The sequence below is a fragment of the Amblyomma maculatum genome, chromosome 2, assembly GCF_055883805.1.
Source record: "Amblyomma maculatum isolate TAMU_Amacu chromosome 2, ASM5588380v1, whole genome shotgun sequence".
NCBI classification, from domain to species: domain Eukaryota; kingdom Metazoa; phylum Arthropoda; class Arachnida; order Ixodida; family Ixodidae; genus Amblyomma; species Amblyomma maculatum.
In genome coordinates this window covers 73273031-73290149 of record NC_139345.1, presented here as the reverse complement: position 1 = coordinate 73290149, position 17119 = coordinate 73273031, and the positions used below count along the sequence as shown (strand labels likewise).

General features: G+C 45.1%; 1 protein-coding gene across 3 annotated transcripts in view; it reads right to left on the bottom strand.

Annotated features, from left to right (window-relative positions):
- LOC146198995 (cytochrome P450 1A1-like) overlaps positions 1-17119 on the bottom strand; it is a 45500-nt gene that overhangs the window by 2440 nt on the left and 25941 nt on the right. For all 3 annotated transcript variants that reach the window (XM_084594462.1, XM_084594464.1, XM_084594463.1), the window contains exons 5-9: positions 12178-12333; positions 8705-8913; positions 4936-5061; positions 3013-3117; positions 1209-1340 (exon numbers count right to left, since the gene is read on the bottom strand). In XM_084594462.1, the coding sequence (XP_084450588.1) occupies positions 1209-1340; positions 3013-3117; positions 4936-5061; positions 8705-8913; positions 12178-12333 (728 nt within the window). The remainder of the gene's footprint in view (positions 1-1208; positions 1341-3012; positions 3118-4935; positions 5062-8704; positions 8914-12177; positions 12334-17119) is intronic.

The following is a 17119-nucleotide window of genomic DNA, read 5'->3' as shown; positions in this document are numbered from 1 at the left end:
CTGGTGCAAAGTTTATGGAAATTTAGTTCAGTGAAGGGTGAAATCACTTTATTAGCATTCACCAAGTGCGGCCATACGGTTGCAGAGTTTTCACACAGGCTTCGTTGATTAAAAAAAAAAAAAATCGCCCTGGTCCAGAGTACGAACCGGGAATCACAGCATGAGAGAGATATTCAGTCTATAGTCGTGTTGCTTATCTAAGGTGGCAGAGTGACTGTCCCGTTCAGGTAGTGGTCTCTAGTTCGTAGCCTATCTGGACCGGGACGAATTCTTTTCAGCAACAAAGTTTCTTTGGAAGTTGTAAAGATTTTGTTTGCAGCTCTATGACAGCGTCGGGCCTATTCTAATCGATATTTGACCTCTTATTCGTGCCGGTTGAAACTTCATATACCGGAAGTGCATGTTTGCTGTACCCTCACACACCGGAAGGGCATGCAGCTTAAGAAAGCACTCTGAGGTATATAAGGGTATGTTGCACACCTGAAGGAAGCAATTCAATAGTGCGACAATTCGCGATACATTTCATAGCCCTATAAGGAACACTGCAATTTTGACTGACCTGGGAAAACTCAAGGCTCCTGTTAGGGCAAGAAAAAAGACAATGTTGTGAAATACAGTTCAATCGGCAGACTACCGCAAACCACATTCTCCGTTTTGCGTGACACCTAATTGTTCTCTCAAACTTTTGGAACTAGAAGTTTAAGTGTTTCGCTTTGCTCGAAACGCTCCAGGTTACTTCGCATACGCGCAAACTGGTATCATTAGCTAAATCTGCGCACCTCCGAAAAAGCAAGAAAAAAATATATAGACTTTTTCATTCCTTTTAAACTTGTCACCGGATTCGATGCTGAGGGTCGCGGGATCAAAGCTCGAAGTTCCATGATTGTAACCTACGGTGGTTCTGGTTGCGCAAGTGTTGCATCATTAAGTGCTGTCATGTAAAGTGGAGTCTTTCTGATGTGGAGAAAAATAAATTGCCTGATGCTTGAAGCTTGTGTCTTCAGTGGTAGATTTGTTTTTAGTGAGTGCCGTAGGTCAGTTCGGTGCTTCGCAACGCTTTTCATTTTCTTCCGCTATCAGGTGCTGGAGTTGCAGAATGAGACCAAAGAGGGCTTTTAACGTTGCGCGTAACACAGGTGTCATTTTTTGTTCTTCCGGCAGCTGGTTTGGGTTCGCTTTTGTCGATAGATAGGCTAGTGAGTGCTTACCGACTCTGGTATCCTTCCTCGTCTTGTGGGGTAAGCTGAGGGGTAGGATAGGGCGGCACCGTAGCGTCTCCAGCAGGCAGGCAACCGTAAACGGGCACCTGGCTCTGTCGCCGTACACGGGAGGTGTGCTTCCTAGAAATGACATGTTATGAATGCTCTCGCTGAATATAGTATTTCGGATTCCATGCAAACGCGAGGAACTATGAAGATGGCTCGGTGACTGAAGAAACGTTCGGGCACTGCTTTCATTGCGACGCTTTTCGAGCTACAAATGACAGCAGCGACGACGTAGCGTGCTCGACGTGGAAACATGAAGCATCGCCTGTTTTCAGTGTCTCGGCGCAAGTATTTATTAAAGCGCAGCTCTTATGTGCCCTAACTGTGGCTGAGCCGCGCCCCCCCCACACATACATACATACATACATACATACATACATACATACATACATACATACATACATACATACATACATACATACATACATACATACATACATACATACATACATACATACATACATACATACATACATACGTACGTACGTACGTACATATGTACGTACGTACGTACGTACGTACGTACGTACGTACGTACATACATACATACATACATACATACATACATACATACATACATACATACATACATACATACATACATACATACATACATACATACATACATACATACATACATACATACATACATACATACATACATACATACATACATACATACATACATACATACATACATACATACAAGCTTCTCCCAAATTCTTTGCCTCTATATATCGCAAGAACACTTAAATAGCTGCATTCAGCTTTCACATTAGGGAGTATCGTAATCGTCTTTAGAATTTTTTATTAATTTTACTATTCAATTGTGTCACGTGTTCCAGGTGAGATATGCCTGGCGGATGACAGCAACGAGGATGCCATAGCGTTGATTCAGGTATACCCGCACAGACTACATGCACGCGGCGAGCCAAACAGGCACATGAAAAACATACTCGGCCACTGTAGGAACGTGAGCGTGGACATTAAAACAGATGCTCGAACGCAGAACGCGTCTTGACGAGGACACCTTGTGGGTAATAGTTTTACGTATATATAGTGCATTCATAAAGTGATTACGTTTAATTCACGTGTGGCACCGTCTTCATAACCGTTTGCTTGAGAGTTGAACGCGATCGGACCATTGAGTCTCTCTCGTTCCATCGTGCATATCGCCCCGCCCCCCTTTATTCAGCTTGAACCAACAAGCAGCTTGCCCGTTTGCAAACCTAACGACTTAGGTTAGTTTCCCAGCCCACTCAAAGGAACCAAGCTTTATTGCCAGCCCAATTAGCTTTCTTTGGTTATAGGAATCTGCCTGAGAAATTTTGGCCTCAATGCGAGTATGTCACCTCTTCCGGAATTTACAGGGTCAAGTTCAGACAGTCATTTGCTCGCTGAATGGACCTGCGGGCCAAATAAACTTGTAGTGCATCCGTTAAATAAATTCCTGCGCTAACACATTCAATGACAAGCTTTCTGTGTCGGCTTGGGAACCGGCAACCATCTAAAATTAACCTCAAGTGGGTTTTGATTATGGTGTCTTTAGTGTACCGAAATGGGTGCCGCAAATTCCCCGAATTTGACTTGTGACGGAAATAATTGCATGTTTTACAGTTTTCGACTGTTCTTCTTCGAATGTGTTTTTCTCGTGCTTCGAACCGGCCGAAATTAGTCTTTAAACTTTTCCAAAAAATTTTGTCTTAACTACTGCAGATAAAAAGAAATAACAAAATGCTGTGCTTGCCTATGTTCTCGTCGATTTCCTTTTGTATTTTTTCTTGGATTCTCGGCTCCTTGATCATCCTTAGAAAGAGCCAGTGCAGTTCACCAGCAGAGGTACCTGTAGCGCCTGTAAAGCAGCGGTGAAAGGCGTAAAAAGCGGTTAGCGGAGATAGCGGAGACAAGTGCACGTATTCCAGCTTTCACACACACACACACACACACACACACACACACACACACACACACACACACACACACACACACACACACACACACACACACACACACACACACACACACACACACACACACACACACACACACACACACACACACACACACACACACACACACACACACACACACACACACACACACACACACACACACACACACACACACACACACACACACACACACACACACACACACACACACACACACACACACACACACACACACACACACACACACACACACACACACACACACACACACACACACACACACACACACACACACACACACACACACACACACACACACACACACACACACACACACACACACACACACACACACACACACACACACACACACACACACACACACACACACACACACACACACACACACACACACACACACACACACACACACACACACACACACACACACACACACACACACACACACACACACACACACACACACACACACACACACACACACACACACACACACACACACACACACACACACACACACACACACACACACACACACACACACACACACACACACACACACACACACACACACACACACACACACACACACACACACACACACACAACACACACACACACACACACACACACACACACACACACACACACACACACACACACACACACACAAGAACAGCATAGTGACACACATATATTCGTAATGCAACACTGAGAAGCCGCTGTGGATCGCAACGGGGAAATATGAGCTGTCGTACTCAACACTTTTTTAAATTTATTGCCAAGCTTTAACATAAATCAAAATACATTGCAGTAAAAAAATAAAACCCGCCAACTCCTACGAGTATGGCTTTAAGTCATTAAAATTTTCTAAGCGCTACCAAGGGCTCTAACCTTGGTAACCAGTCCAGGGAACATGTTCGAGATTTCTAAAACTTCGATAAACTTGTGAACATTTTCAAGAAAGTACGTGCGAGCCGGCCGGGCACCAATATCACAGCGATACCCGGCAATTCGGTAGTGCCATATACCAGCACAACATCAGAAAACGCGGGTGGGCGTTTACGCGCGCAATTGCGCACACATCACATGAGCCCACGCATTCATGCGTGTTTTTTGTGCGTCTCCATTTATCCTATACGTGATGCCCCGGCCCTTTGTCCGTAGTTTCTTTTTCTCGCTTATAGTACGTTCAGGAACATAGGATAAAACAGCCTATAAAACACTGAAATATATTTTCACATTTCCTGGAGCATCCCCAATTGTGTAGAGAAAGCTTGTCATTTTCACCTGTTTTGAAAAGCGTTGAACACATGCGTTTTGCTTGCGGTAGATGGTGCGGAAAGTGGACGCGAGACGTTTCGTTTACAAAACGGTCAGAAAACGTTTTCGTCCTAGGATCCCTGAACCTCCCTTCTACCTTTCTGCTAGCAACCCCTCGATGAGTTGTCATGGAATTAAGAAATTAATAGACCGTAAGATAATTCAGTTCTCTGTCCTCCCCCCCCCCCCTCCAAAAAAAAAGAAAAAAGGGCGGAGCGGGGTATAAGGGCGTGCGCCAGAATGTAAGGAATATATATATATATATATATATATATATATATATATATATATATATATATATATATATATATATATATATATATATATATATAAAGATAATAGGACAATTACACCCGACTATAGTTGGCACTTACCAGCAAAGATGTTCCTGACAAGCTGAACCATGTTGCCTTCTGTCAGGTACTGAGCGTCCCCTTTCTCCTCTGAAATGGCTTCTTCTCGTGCAGTAAGCATGGCGTGCGTGAAGTTATCCGTGTTTCCTGGCACGAAAAGAAAACGGGCGTTAGGTCGATATCGTAAGTACAAGGAAACTCTAACCAGCAGCCGTAGGAGTATGGTATAATCAGTTGGCGTACATTGTTCCCGGGTTCCTCTCAGAAATAATTTGTTGAGCGTTGTTCTGAATCATGACTTCTTCTTATCTTTCATTTGGCGGGATCGGCTTCTATAACCGATATGTGAGATAATAGCTGAATAATTGAAAACTGGACGCTACTGAACTGAACTCGCTGATTTGATGTCCTCTTTTAGATACGCACCCAAATGCGTTAAATGACGGACTATAAATATTTCCGTGTGCATGATAAACGCTTGAATGCTCTTTATTACCTGGATTAGCTAAGAACGGAATAAATCTATTAAATGAAGTGTTTCAGCATTCACACGCGTTATTATTGCGAAGTATTGCCTACCGCGTATTGTCGCAAGCTCCCGTTGTCATGATCATGATCAGCCAAACTCTAACGCCAACGTGCGGGCAGCGATTTTCTGTCATCCGGGAACAAATTTCCTGTCATATAGGCACTAATTTCCCGTCATCCAGGAGCCGAAGCATGATCATCACGGCACGGAGCGAAATTTAAGAGACGAGTTTTCCGAGAGCTGAGAGGGTTGCTTCACGGAACAACGGCTTCCGCGCCGTCCTCAATAGAGAGGTTTAGCATACCGTGATCCGCGATCCGCCACCGTGACCCTCTACCGCTCGTGGGCGGGGCGCACAAGCTGATTGGTTCCGATGTGGCAGGTCAATGTGCCGACATCAAGTATGTGGCGCCATCTATCGGCATCAAAGTGATCTGGGCATGCGCAATAGAACGCGCGGTGGCGGATCACGGTAGCGGATCGCGGATCACGGTGTGCTAAATCTCTCTAATGATGACATCACGGTCCCACACACTCACGCACGCGCAAGACCCCCCAAAGCTCCCGGTCCAGTCAGGAAAATTTCGAAGCGTGTTTGGGCATTTGGAATTAAGCCTTTTACTTCGGCTTCAAATCATGGCGTTTCTCCTTATGGCAGTCGGATGTGTACACGTTCGGGGAGCACTCGAACGCGCTGCTTTTTCTACATTATTGTCAGGCCTGCGTCGCGTCGTGGTCACGTACGCTTCTGCAACTTTCAATTCTCTACGTATCACTATCACAGCTGCTCAAGCCGAGCAATCGAGCCTGATGAGAGGAGATGTGAGAAGTGTTTTGCGGAGAGCGATCGCTTTTCGATTTATACGCCACAGCAGAAGACTGCTTGCCCCTGCCGACAACGCGCTGCATCCGTTACCCTTTAATGCTTACTTCTATGTCGATCACGTGGGAGAGGCACTATTTTTATTTACTTGGAATTAAGTCCGACACAAATACCACTACCATCGTTCAGATAGGGTCACACAAATGAAATTAAATCGCATCTCACTAGCTAACCGCTGAAAGCACGCCTGCGTTTGCCTGTCCCGTAATATTTTCTACAATCATACCAAATGTCCCTCCGGATGAATTCAGCCAGCACCCTTCATTTCTCATCGCTGCACTCACCAAAATAACGTATCAGTGCCGTCTTTGCCAAAAGTAACCAGGCTGCATGTTTTGCTTCTCCCTTGTATTATAAAGCCCCAATAAGTATTCCCAGATGATACACAACTAAATAAGAAGTGAGGATAGGCGCTCGCCTTCACATTGCAAAGACTTAGAGGTTCAGACATGCTGCGAATTTACTACCACATGGCTAAGAAGCAGATCCTGCAGCCAGGTTACTTTTGGCAAAGAAGGTACATAGTGATATTTTCCAAGAAATTGTAAAGAATAGAATTGCTTATCCGCATTATTAGCTGGAATCAATAATCGTATTCAGTTTAAAAAGGCCCTTACAACTCTAATTAAATAAGTACTGAGTTTGTTTTGGTTCGGTTTAGCGGTTTATTGTTCCAAAGGCACTCAGTCTATGGCATGCGCCGTAGCGGAGGGCCCCAGAAATTAGGACCACTTGGGTTTCTTTCACGGCACTGAAATTGCACAGTCTACGAGCACCTTGCTCTTTGCCTCCATCGAAAATCGGCTGCCGGTGCTGGCATTTGATCTCGTAACATTGGGCCCAGCAGTCGAGCGCCCTAACAACAGCGCCACCGTGGCGGGACAGTATTATGAACGTGTTCATTCCTGATTTATTGTGCTGCTTGGTGCCCCACTTCATATTAATGTTCAGGAAATCTTTTACATTCTTATAAGAAAATAGTTAGCCGGGGTAATTTTTATATGAGTTGTTTTGTGTTGCAGAAATTATGCCGTTTGCATTTTTTTTCATGGGAACTTTCTTTCCCCTCGATCACAGCGAGAGTCGATCACAATTGCCTACAGCGCTCGAGCAGTCCTCCGCGGAGGAGGTAAAATGACATCTTAAGGCATATACTAGATTTAGCGGACAATACTCGCGCCTCAGCACAGCCGCAAAGTCATGCGCACCGCACAGGCAAAAGCGCATCAGCCCTGACAAAGCGGCTGGGTTATAATTTCGCTTAATTTGCCCCGAAAAACACCGCTCAAACGCTCTAGACTCTTTACTCTGTACCTTTTTGTGCAAAATAAATAAATAAGTAAATCTGAATTTATAAATTGGTTCGGCTTATGAGGTTCAACATCCGAAAACAACTCTGGCTATGAGAAGAGCTGTAGTGGAGGGCTCCGGAAATTTCTGCCACCTGGAGTTCTTAAACGTGCACTGACATCGCACTGCACGCAGGTGCCTCGCTTTCTGCTTCCATAGAAAAGCGACCGACGCGGCCGGGATTCGATCTCGCATCCTTGGTCTGAGCACTCGAGCGCCCTAACCACTGCGTATTCGAAACCTTCCATATTTGAAGCAATATCTGATGATTAATTCTTTTACCGTAGGGTCTAAACAACTGCCTCGGCAACAATGAAGGCACCAATCTTATTCTCCCACTGCTGCTTCAGTTCGAGAATCGATTTCCCGAAGATACTTCGCAAAACAGCGCAAACTTCGCAAACCGGAAGTACGTTTGCATGTATTTGCAACAATAAATTCGTATAAACCCTGCTATTGATTAAAATTGAGTGTCTTTGGCTTCTTCTCTAGGTATTATGAAATAGGGCATGGACCGTGTTTTGCAGCCAGAAGGCCGACGCTTGTTGGAGAAGCTGAGAAATGTTTAAATGGGGGTTGCAGTCGCAAAATTGTACGTACAGTGCGTTCCGTCAAACAGAACGTAGCAACTGAAAGGATTAAAACTTTCTGTTTAAAAACAAACTTCTTTCAGGGAGCCTAACATGATGTACAGTAATTAGTTAGCCGGACATCATGATATGTTATTGTTTTCAACTTTTCAGTTTTGTCGCCTACTCGCAGCTGTTTTGCGTATGGAAGACTGTTTTAGACCTGACCGATTAACTAAACTGCTGCACTGGAATTACGGAAGTTACGTCACGCTTGGAGACACCCGCCATCAGCGTTGGTTCGAGGTTGTTGTTTTCTTGCTTATAAAACAGGCTTACAGAGCCCGTCTTATGTCTCTGGATCAATTCTTGAGGTTAGTGGGCCAAGACCCTCTACACTTCGAAAATACAGTGTGGCAATATGGAGACCTAAAGGAGCGAAAGGAGGTGAGCACGCACCAGGGACATAAGTGGCTTTTGTCTTGACGAAGAGGCTACGATATAATTCTGTGCGTTCGAGGAAGAGGGACTCGATCTTCTTCTCCTTCTGGCGGTAAAGAACTGCCAGCAGTGGTGCGATGTCACTTGGTAAGCCGTCGGGGGAAAGCGAATGAAACTCGTGGTCGAGCTCTTCCAACCGTCGGATATCCTTGTTGTCATGGTCCAACCTGCGCAAAGAACTCTCTGTAGAAAAATGCAGTCTCGTGTTCTGCGGACGCAGTAACATAGCTCAGACGATCGCGGTCAGAATTACATGACTGCTGACCCGCGAATACTTCTTGAGGCTGTGTTTGCTTTGGAGGTGGTAGGTGGTCCTCTTAATATTTTTGCCCGTTCAGGATTTTTTGCTCATGGAATTACCGAAAATAGAGAGATTTAGCTTACCGGGATCCGCGATCCGTCACCGCGACCCTCTACCGCGAGTGGGCGGGGCGCACAAGCTAATTGGTGCCGCCGCGGCAGGTATATGTGCCGACATCAAGTATGTGGCGCCATCTATCGGTGTCGAGGGGATCTGGGCATGCGTAGTGGAACGCGCGGTGGCGGATCACTGTAGCGGATCGCGGATCACGGTAAGCTAAATCTCTCTAACAAAGAGTTAGAAAGCCTATTAGCATTTTATTTGGTCTTTATTATTAAAAGAAAGGCTTCATAATTCTGCCATGCTGCCAAAACGTAATTAGCACACACTAGTCGCTTATCACCTCCGCTACTGTGGAGATATAGACTATAAAAAAACAACAACAGGCTAAGCATTTCAATACAAAGATTTATTTTTAATTTTTAACTTATACCCTACAAAGGTGTTCAGTGTGGTTAGGTCGCGCGACTGCTGAGTCCAGAGGACACGGGTTCGATCCCGACTGTGCTGCTCGAGTTCCGATAGGGGCGAAACGCAAGGCACCCGTGTGTTCTGTATCAGCACACGATGAAGAAAATTAGAAGCACGTTTAAGCTCCCCCGTTAAGGATATATGATTGAACAAGGATATATGACGGAACAAGGGTTTTCACTTGTCGAATTTTTAATATTTTTAGGCTTCCGTGTGCTGTGCGATGTAAGTGCAGGAGGTAGAAATTGCTACGCAGCCTTCCAATACGGCACCTATTTCTTTCTCTCTACTTTCATTCTCCTTATCTGCCATCCCTTGCGGCGCACATCAGGTGTCGACCAGGTGTCGACGCGGGGAGGTAGAGAAGGGTGGCTGTTCCTGGCCCTACGGGGCTGGGACTGTTAGGTCAACGCCGCTTGCGGCGGGCGCTAGCCTGCCACCGAATTTTTATTTGTTGTAGGCCGTCATTGCACCCGCCACTGCTTCGGTGGTGGACGCAGGCTGTTGTGACGCGCGTCTTTCTCTCCCTCTTCTTTTTATTTTTTTTTTTCTATTTTTCTCTTCTGTCCGCACGAGGCAGCGGAGGTGGCTCAGCTACAGAGCCAGTACGTAGCAGGTCCGTGCATTTTCTTTTCTTCCTACAGTCGCAACACGAACAACAAGGCGCTAGTAAAGCAGGCATCAGCGGTGTTTCAAATTGATTTATAGAAAAGAGAAGGCTCAGTATCTGATCATCTTGCCTGATGGGGCTGGGACAGGTAGGTCACCGCCGCTTGCGGCGGGGGATAGCCTGCCACCGAATTTTTATCTGTTGTAGGCCGTCATTGCACCCGCCACCACTTCGGTGGTGGACGACGGCTGTTGTTGCGGCGCGCGTCTTCCTTTCCATCTTTCTTTTCTTTCTTCTCTACTTTCTCTTCTGTCTGAGCGAGGCAGCGGAGGTGGCAGCGTCCATGTGCTGTGCGATGTCAGCGCACGTTAAAGATCCCCAGGTGGTCGAAATTACTCCGTAGACCTCCACTACGGCTCCTCTTTCTCTCTTTACACTTTTCTTTTCCTTCTTCCTACAGCCACAACAACAACAACAACTGTCACAATTTCCCGCGGAAACATGTACCGCGCCGTAAACTGATGAAATTATAGGAAGGGAAAGGCGCATAACTTTCTCACTTGTTTTCTGTGGACACCTCAACCGGGCCGTAAGGGAAGGGAGGTAGGTGAGAGTGAAAGTGGACAGAGAGAAAGAGGAGCCGTAGTGGAGGGCTACGGTGTAATTTCGACCAACCGGGGATCTTTAACGCGCGCTGACATCGCACATGACATGGATGCCTCTTCGTTTCGCCTCCATCGAAACGCAGCCGCCGATGTCGGGTTCCCCGGCGGGGCTACCGCGCCGTAAAGGAAGGGAGGAAGATGGGAATAAAAGAAGAGAGGGAAATATAGGTGCCGTCGTGGAGGGCTGCTATAGTGGCTTTCGCCTCATCGCACTTTAGTGGTTCGATGTGCTCTCTAGAATTTGTTTATGTTTATTTTTTCGCATGTATTCGCGTTATTTCACAGCTCTGCATGCGTTTTTCAGCCTGAGCCCGTTTTTCACCCAGAAACGAGGGCCGCCGACCATACAGGCAATTCCGGAATCAGCTTCACTAGGTTTCATGTCGGTTAGGCCTTTACGATAAAACAGCATACCGAATTCTGATATGAAATTGATACAGGAGTTTTCAATACGGACGTGGTCGAGGTTAATGCAAAGCCCACCACTACGGCGTACCTCAAAGGCGCTCTCCCTTTTGGACTTTAAAGTCCCATAGCACTAAACCTGTTAATTAAATTGAGCGATGAAATGAGGAAAAGAAGGGAGAATGGGTTGCTAACATATGACAATACCTGATTATGTCTAGGAGAAATAAAGATAAACATTTTTGCCATCGTGCGCAATCAGTGCAAGTAACTGGACTACGAAAATCACGATTAAGCTCTCCCAATTGCTGCAGGCTACCGGCCGCTGTTTTGCTGCTGCACAAGTATCACAGAAAGCTCGCATAAAATGCGGTCTATGATGCAACAGACGGCATTAATGATAATATTCCATGCGGTCTATTAAAACTTGCTTCCTGACTGCACGCAATCAGATGAAGCAACGATAACGCTTCGATGCATAAACACTTAACAAAGAGTGTTATTCTATTGTGATGAATGCTTTTCGAACGCAAAGATATTCAGCGGTTATGACAAGTTCCTCGTTCACTTACCTCATTGTGCACTTTTCTAACTGCTGTTAATGCTTTTGGTCATCCAATCCCTTTCGTCACGTTCATACACTAGACGGTCTATGCTGGCAATGGCACTTTTTGATGCAGTTAGTCATAGCAATAGAAGGCTCCATTGGGATGACATCAGCTGCCATGCAGTCAAAGCGGGCATGAAAAGAGGACACGGTCAAGCGCTCGCCTGTGTCTTCTCTTGTGTTTGTGTTACGCTTTGCTGTGAATTACCATCTAGCCCAAGCCCACACACTAATCAGTTTACAGTCATCACTGGTTAACAAAATTTTGGTACGTTGTCGTCATGTTTTATTATAGGAAGGAATTGTTCGTACCTGGTGCCATAGACAGAGGCTCCTATCAGCGTGTACAGAATGCGGAAGAACGGCTCCCTGGAATCGGTGAGCCGCGGCCCATGCTGCAGCGAGTCCACGTAGCTGTCCACGACCTCTGTGCACAGTCTCTCCAGGGCCTCGCTGATTGCGTACTTCCTGCACTCCGGAAAACGATCTTTAATTATGATGCTAAAGCGTTACAATTCCGGTTAGGAAGGAAACCCGCATTCCCTAAAAAAATGGCGCCATAAAACCAAGTCACTCGATTCAATAAATCAAATTGATTTAGTACAGAGATTTGCAATTTAATTATACATAAGCCAGCTGAGAAAAAGAAATCACATTTACTTAAAAAATTGAGATAAATGTCATTAGAGATAAAGGGCCATTGAGAGAAGAAGGAATGTTTAAGATAAGGTGCTTCGATGCTTTGCAGTAACAACCACTGAGACGTATTCAGGGTTCTCAGTAAGTGTGCATTGACCAACGATTACGTATGTATGTACATACATAAACACACACACGCATATATATATATATATATATATATATATGCAGATCAATTAAGGGGAAATGAGGGTGCTCGTTATAATACATGAAGGAAAGAAGCCAACAGTCAGCGAGGCCAAAGAAAGCGTTGGGGATGGTACTTTATGTCTTTTTTTTTAATGTTTACTTGGATAATCACAGAAATTAGTAGTGTAATCTGTTTAGGGGAAAGATAATTAAACACAAAGTAGAAGAAAAAACAGCGTGCCGATGGTGGGAGCCGAACCCACGACCTCCGAATATCGCGTCCGGTGCTCTACCAACTGAGCTAGAGCACCGGACGCGATATTCGGAGGTCGTGGGTTCGGCTCCCACCATCGGCACGCTGTTTTTTCTTCTACTTTGTGTTTAATTATCTTTCCCCTAAACAGATTACACTACTAATTTCTGTGATTATCCAAGTAAACATTAAAAAAAAAGACATAAAGTACCATCCCCAACGCTTTCTTTGGCCTCGCTGACTGTTGGCTTCTTTCCTTCATGTATTATAACGAGCACCCTCATTTCCCCTTAATTGATCTGCTTGTAGCTTACGAGGGTCTCGGTTCTGGCAGTCTTGAGGCCATAGGTAGCGTAAGAGGGTTCTAGCACAGCTGTCGCCCTCGCTCTTGATCACGTTCTACGTGACGCTGGCGGTAACAAAGGACGTTCCACGTCCGCCGCTTTGGCTGAGGGTGGCGCTGGTGAACACTCTCAAGGTTCGTATACAGAGAACATAAATACCCAAGCGAGTAGCAGGGGGGACAGCGGTCGATGTAGCTCAGTTGGTAGAGCACCGGACGCGATATTCGGAGGTCGTGGGTTCGGCTCCCACCATCGGCACGCTGTTTTTTCTTCTACTTTGTGTTTAATTATCTTTCCCCTAAACAGATTACACTACTAATTTCTGTGATTATCCAAGTAAACATTAAAAAAAAAGACATAAAGTACCATCCCCAACGCTTTCTTTGGCCTCGCTGACTGTTGGCTTCTTTCCTTCATATATATATATATATATATATATATATATATATATATATATATATATATATATGCGTGTGTGTGTTTATGTATGTACATACATATATATATATATATATATATATATATATATATATATATATATATATATATATATATATATATATATATATATATAGATAGATAGATAGATAGATAGATAGATAGATAGATAGATAGATAGATAGATAGATAGATAGATAGATAGATAGATAGATAGATAGATAGATAGATAGATAGATAGATAGATAGATAGATAGATAGATACATAGATAGATAGATAGATAGATAGATAGATAGATAGATAGATAGATAGATAGATAGATAGATAGATAGATAGATAGATAGATAGATAGATAGATAGATAGATAGATAGATAGATAGATAGATAGATAGATAGATAGATAGATAGATAGATAGATAGATAGATAGATAGATACACTCCGGTCTCCATCAAAAACTAATGATGCGTTGTATATGTTAGGACTGGGTGCGCGATCTTTTTATGTCGGAAAAAATACTAAAAGCTTAGTATTAGTTTCACACAACAAACCCTTCGCACAAATGCCCAAGCCAATGAAAGGCTACCTTGCGGTGAGCAAGCACAGCAGAAGAAAGATAAAGAAAACTCATTTTACAAACACTCTAACCACGGGGATTCTAACCGTTTCTCTTGTCTCAAGGCTTAAACATCGCTCAGAACACCAGCATACGTTAATTTTTTTGCAGGAAAAGTCTATGCTCTCCCGAAAGAAGTGCTTGAGACAAAGGAACACCAAATAAAGCAGCTGCATCGCCAACCATCAGCGAACATTTCAGAAGAGGAAGAAATTACCACCTGTTCCAAAGGCCGACTACAAGATAATTATGAGAAGAAAAAAGGGCATGTAGGTTAAGAAAGTTTTGCCCTCCCAATTCTTCTCCAAATTTATCGTGAGACCCCGCACAGGGCCAAACATCATTATCGACAGTACTCCATATGAAGAGACTGCGGGAGCCATTTGGAAGGCAAGGCTTACGCAGAAACTATTTGCGTGGCGGCGCCTGCCGAAGTCATCAGAGGAGTTATTCATGGAGTATATCCAAGCAGTCCATGAGAAGAGCTCTTAGCTAACATTTGACTGCGCACACGGGAGGTCGAGGTCATTCAAGCACGAATGTTTTCGCACCATTGTACCATCCAGTGTACCACCTTCCAGTTTACCATCCCCGCCATGCTACTTCATTCTACCAGGAACCTGGTCCAGGAGTAGATTCAACACCAGAGGCCCGAGGGACATTCGCCACCTCACAGTGACAAATGTTTAATCTTCCCACTTCTCTAAACAGGCATGGTACATAACAGGATTGCTCTGTGCTCGAAAAGCAAAGCACGTACACAACTAAATATCAAAGTACCAGAGCAACAGAAATACCTTAATAGGGTAAAACAGCTATAACAACTCTTAGAAGCGGATTAAAAGCAGGCTACCTCCGCAGCTTCACCAACAGTATTGCCGATGAAGCCAAAACCATTCAAAAGCACGTTCTGAACCTAAACACACACGCCTTACTGGCCAATGCAATCCAAGAGCAACAGTAGAGACCATCAACACCGTATCTGTGTACCACAGTAGACCCTTGTCTTTTCCAATGCTCATACGCAGGCCAAGCAAATCTGGAGCTGGATGCCCCGTTTCAGCTCCATGATTTGAAGGAGGCCGTAGCCAAAATGAAGCACGGTACTGCACCGTGCCGAGACAAGGTTACCGCCAAACTTCTCGCGAACCTTCCGGATGCAGCGTACCATACCCTTCTTGAATTTACCAACCAAATTTGGCTGGGAGAGATTCCTCTCCCCCAGGATTGGAAGACAGCCCTAGTGATATTTATTCCTAAGGCTGCAGGCAAGCCAATTGATGTGGAAAACCTGCGCCCTATCTTCCTCACATCTTGTGTTGGCAAATTGATGGAGAGACTATGGTGTGAGACAGGTTGTCCACTTACCTCGAAACACATCACACTTTTGCGGACAATATGTTTGGTTTCCGACCGCCGAAATCCGCACAAGATATTCTTCTACAAATTTATCATGACATATTAGAGCCTAAAGAACTCCCTCACAATGACAAGGTAGTCCTGGCCTTAGATTTGAAAGGAGCCTTTGATAACGTGAAACATGAAGTGATACTAAATCATCTCCAAGATACCAACTGTGGTCAGAATACGTATCGATACATATGACAATTTCTCACGGGTCGACACGCCTACATTCGAATTCAAGACACGGAACATGGACCCTATACCATCGGATCTCGGGGTACACCACAAGGCGCAGTGTTGTCTTCTCTCCTCTTCAACCTTGTAATGAAAAACCTTTCCGCAAAATTAAGCTCTATGCCTGGCATCTGATATGCCATATATGCGGATGATATTTCTATCTGGGCAACCGAAGGTAATTTTGGACACATGGAAACATGCCTACAACAGCCAGCGGAGGTGGTGGATGCTTACGCTGCGTACTGTGGTCTGAAATGTGCCCCCACCAAATCAAAATTTGTCCACATCCATCCCTCCCCTCGAGACGACACATCCGTTCACCTTATACTTCCTTCGGCTCCGATTAGAGAGGCCAAGGCATTCTTGGTCTTTTTATTCACCAAAAACGCAGACCGGACACAACACTAACAAAACTCCGCATGTATGGCGACCAGGTGGGCCGTGTGGCCCACCGGATCTCCAATAAGCGTGGGGGGTTACGAAGTAAAGATGTCTTGCGGCTGGCACATGCATTCGTTACGAGTAGAATCCTCTACTCAACCCCCTACCTTCACATGCGCAAACATGACGAGAACCAACTCGAGGTCATACATCGCAAAGTTATCAAATGGGCTCTTGACCTCCCAATTGCCACATCCAACCAGCGTTTGTTGGACTTTGGGATGGTCAACACCTATCGGGAACTCCGAGAGGCTCATCTTTTCAGCCAATACACGCGCCTATCACAAACGCCATCCGGTGACCGAATTCTTGACCGACTACACATCCAATGTACCACCCTCTTTAAGGAACGGGTACGAGCGCCAGAACTCTGGAGACGCGCCCTCAGGGTCAGACCCATTCCCCGCAACATGTCACACTCCGATCATAATGGCCGTCACCAGGCACGTGCGGAAGCACTGGGGCGGCATTATGGTAGACAACAACATGTATACTACGTGGACATTGCCGGTCCCTACCGTGAGAGGTGGTTGACCGCGGCAGTGGTCCACAACACCAACACAGGGGCAGGACTCACCACAACATAACATACGCGGAGGAAATCGTGATTGCGCTCGCCCTCTCACTCCCACAAGTAAAACACATCATTACCGACTCTAAGGGGGCCTGTCGGAATTATGGGCTGGGTTAGATA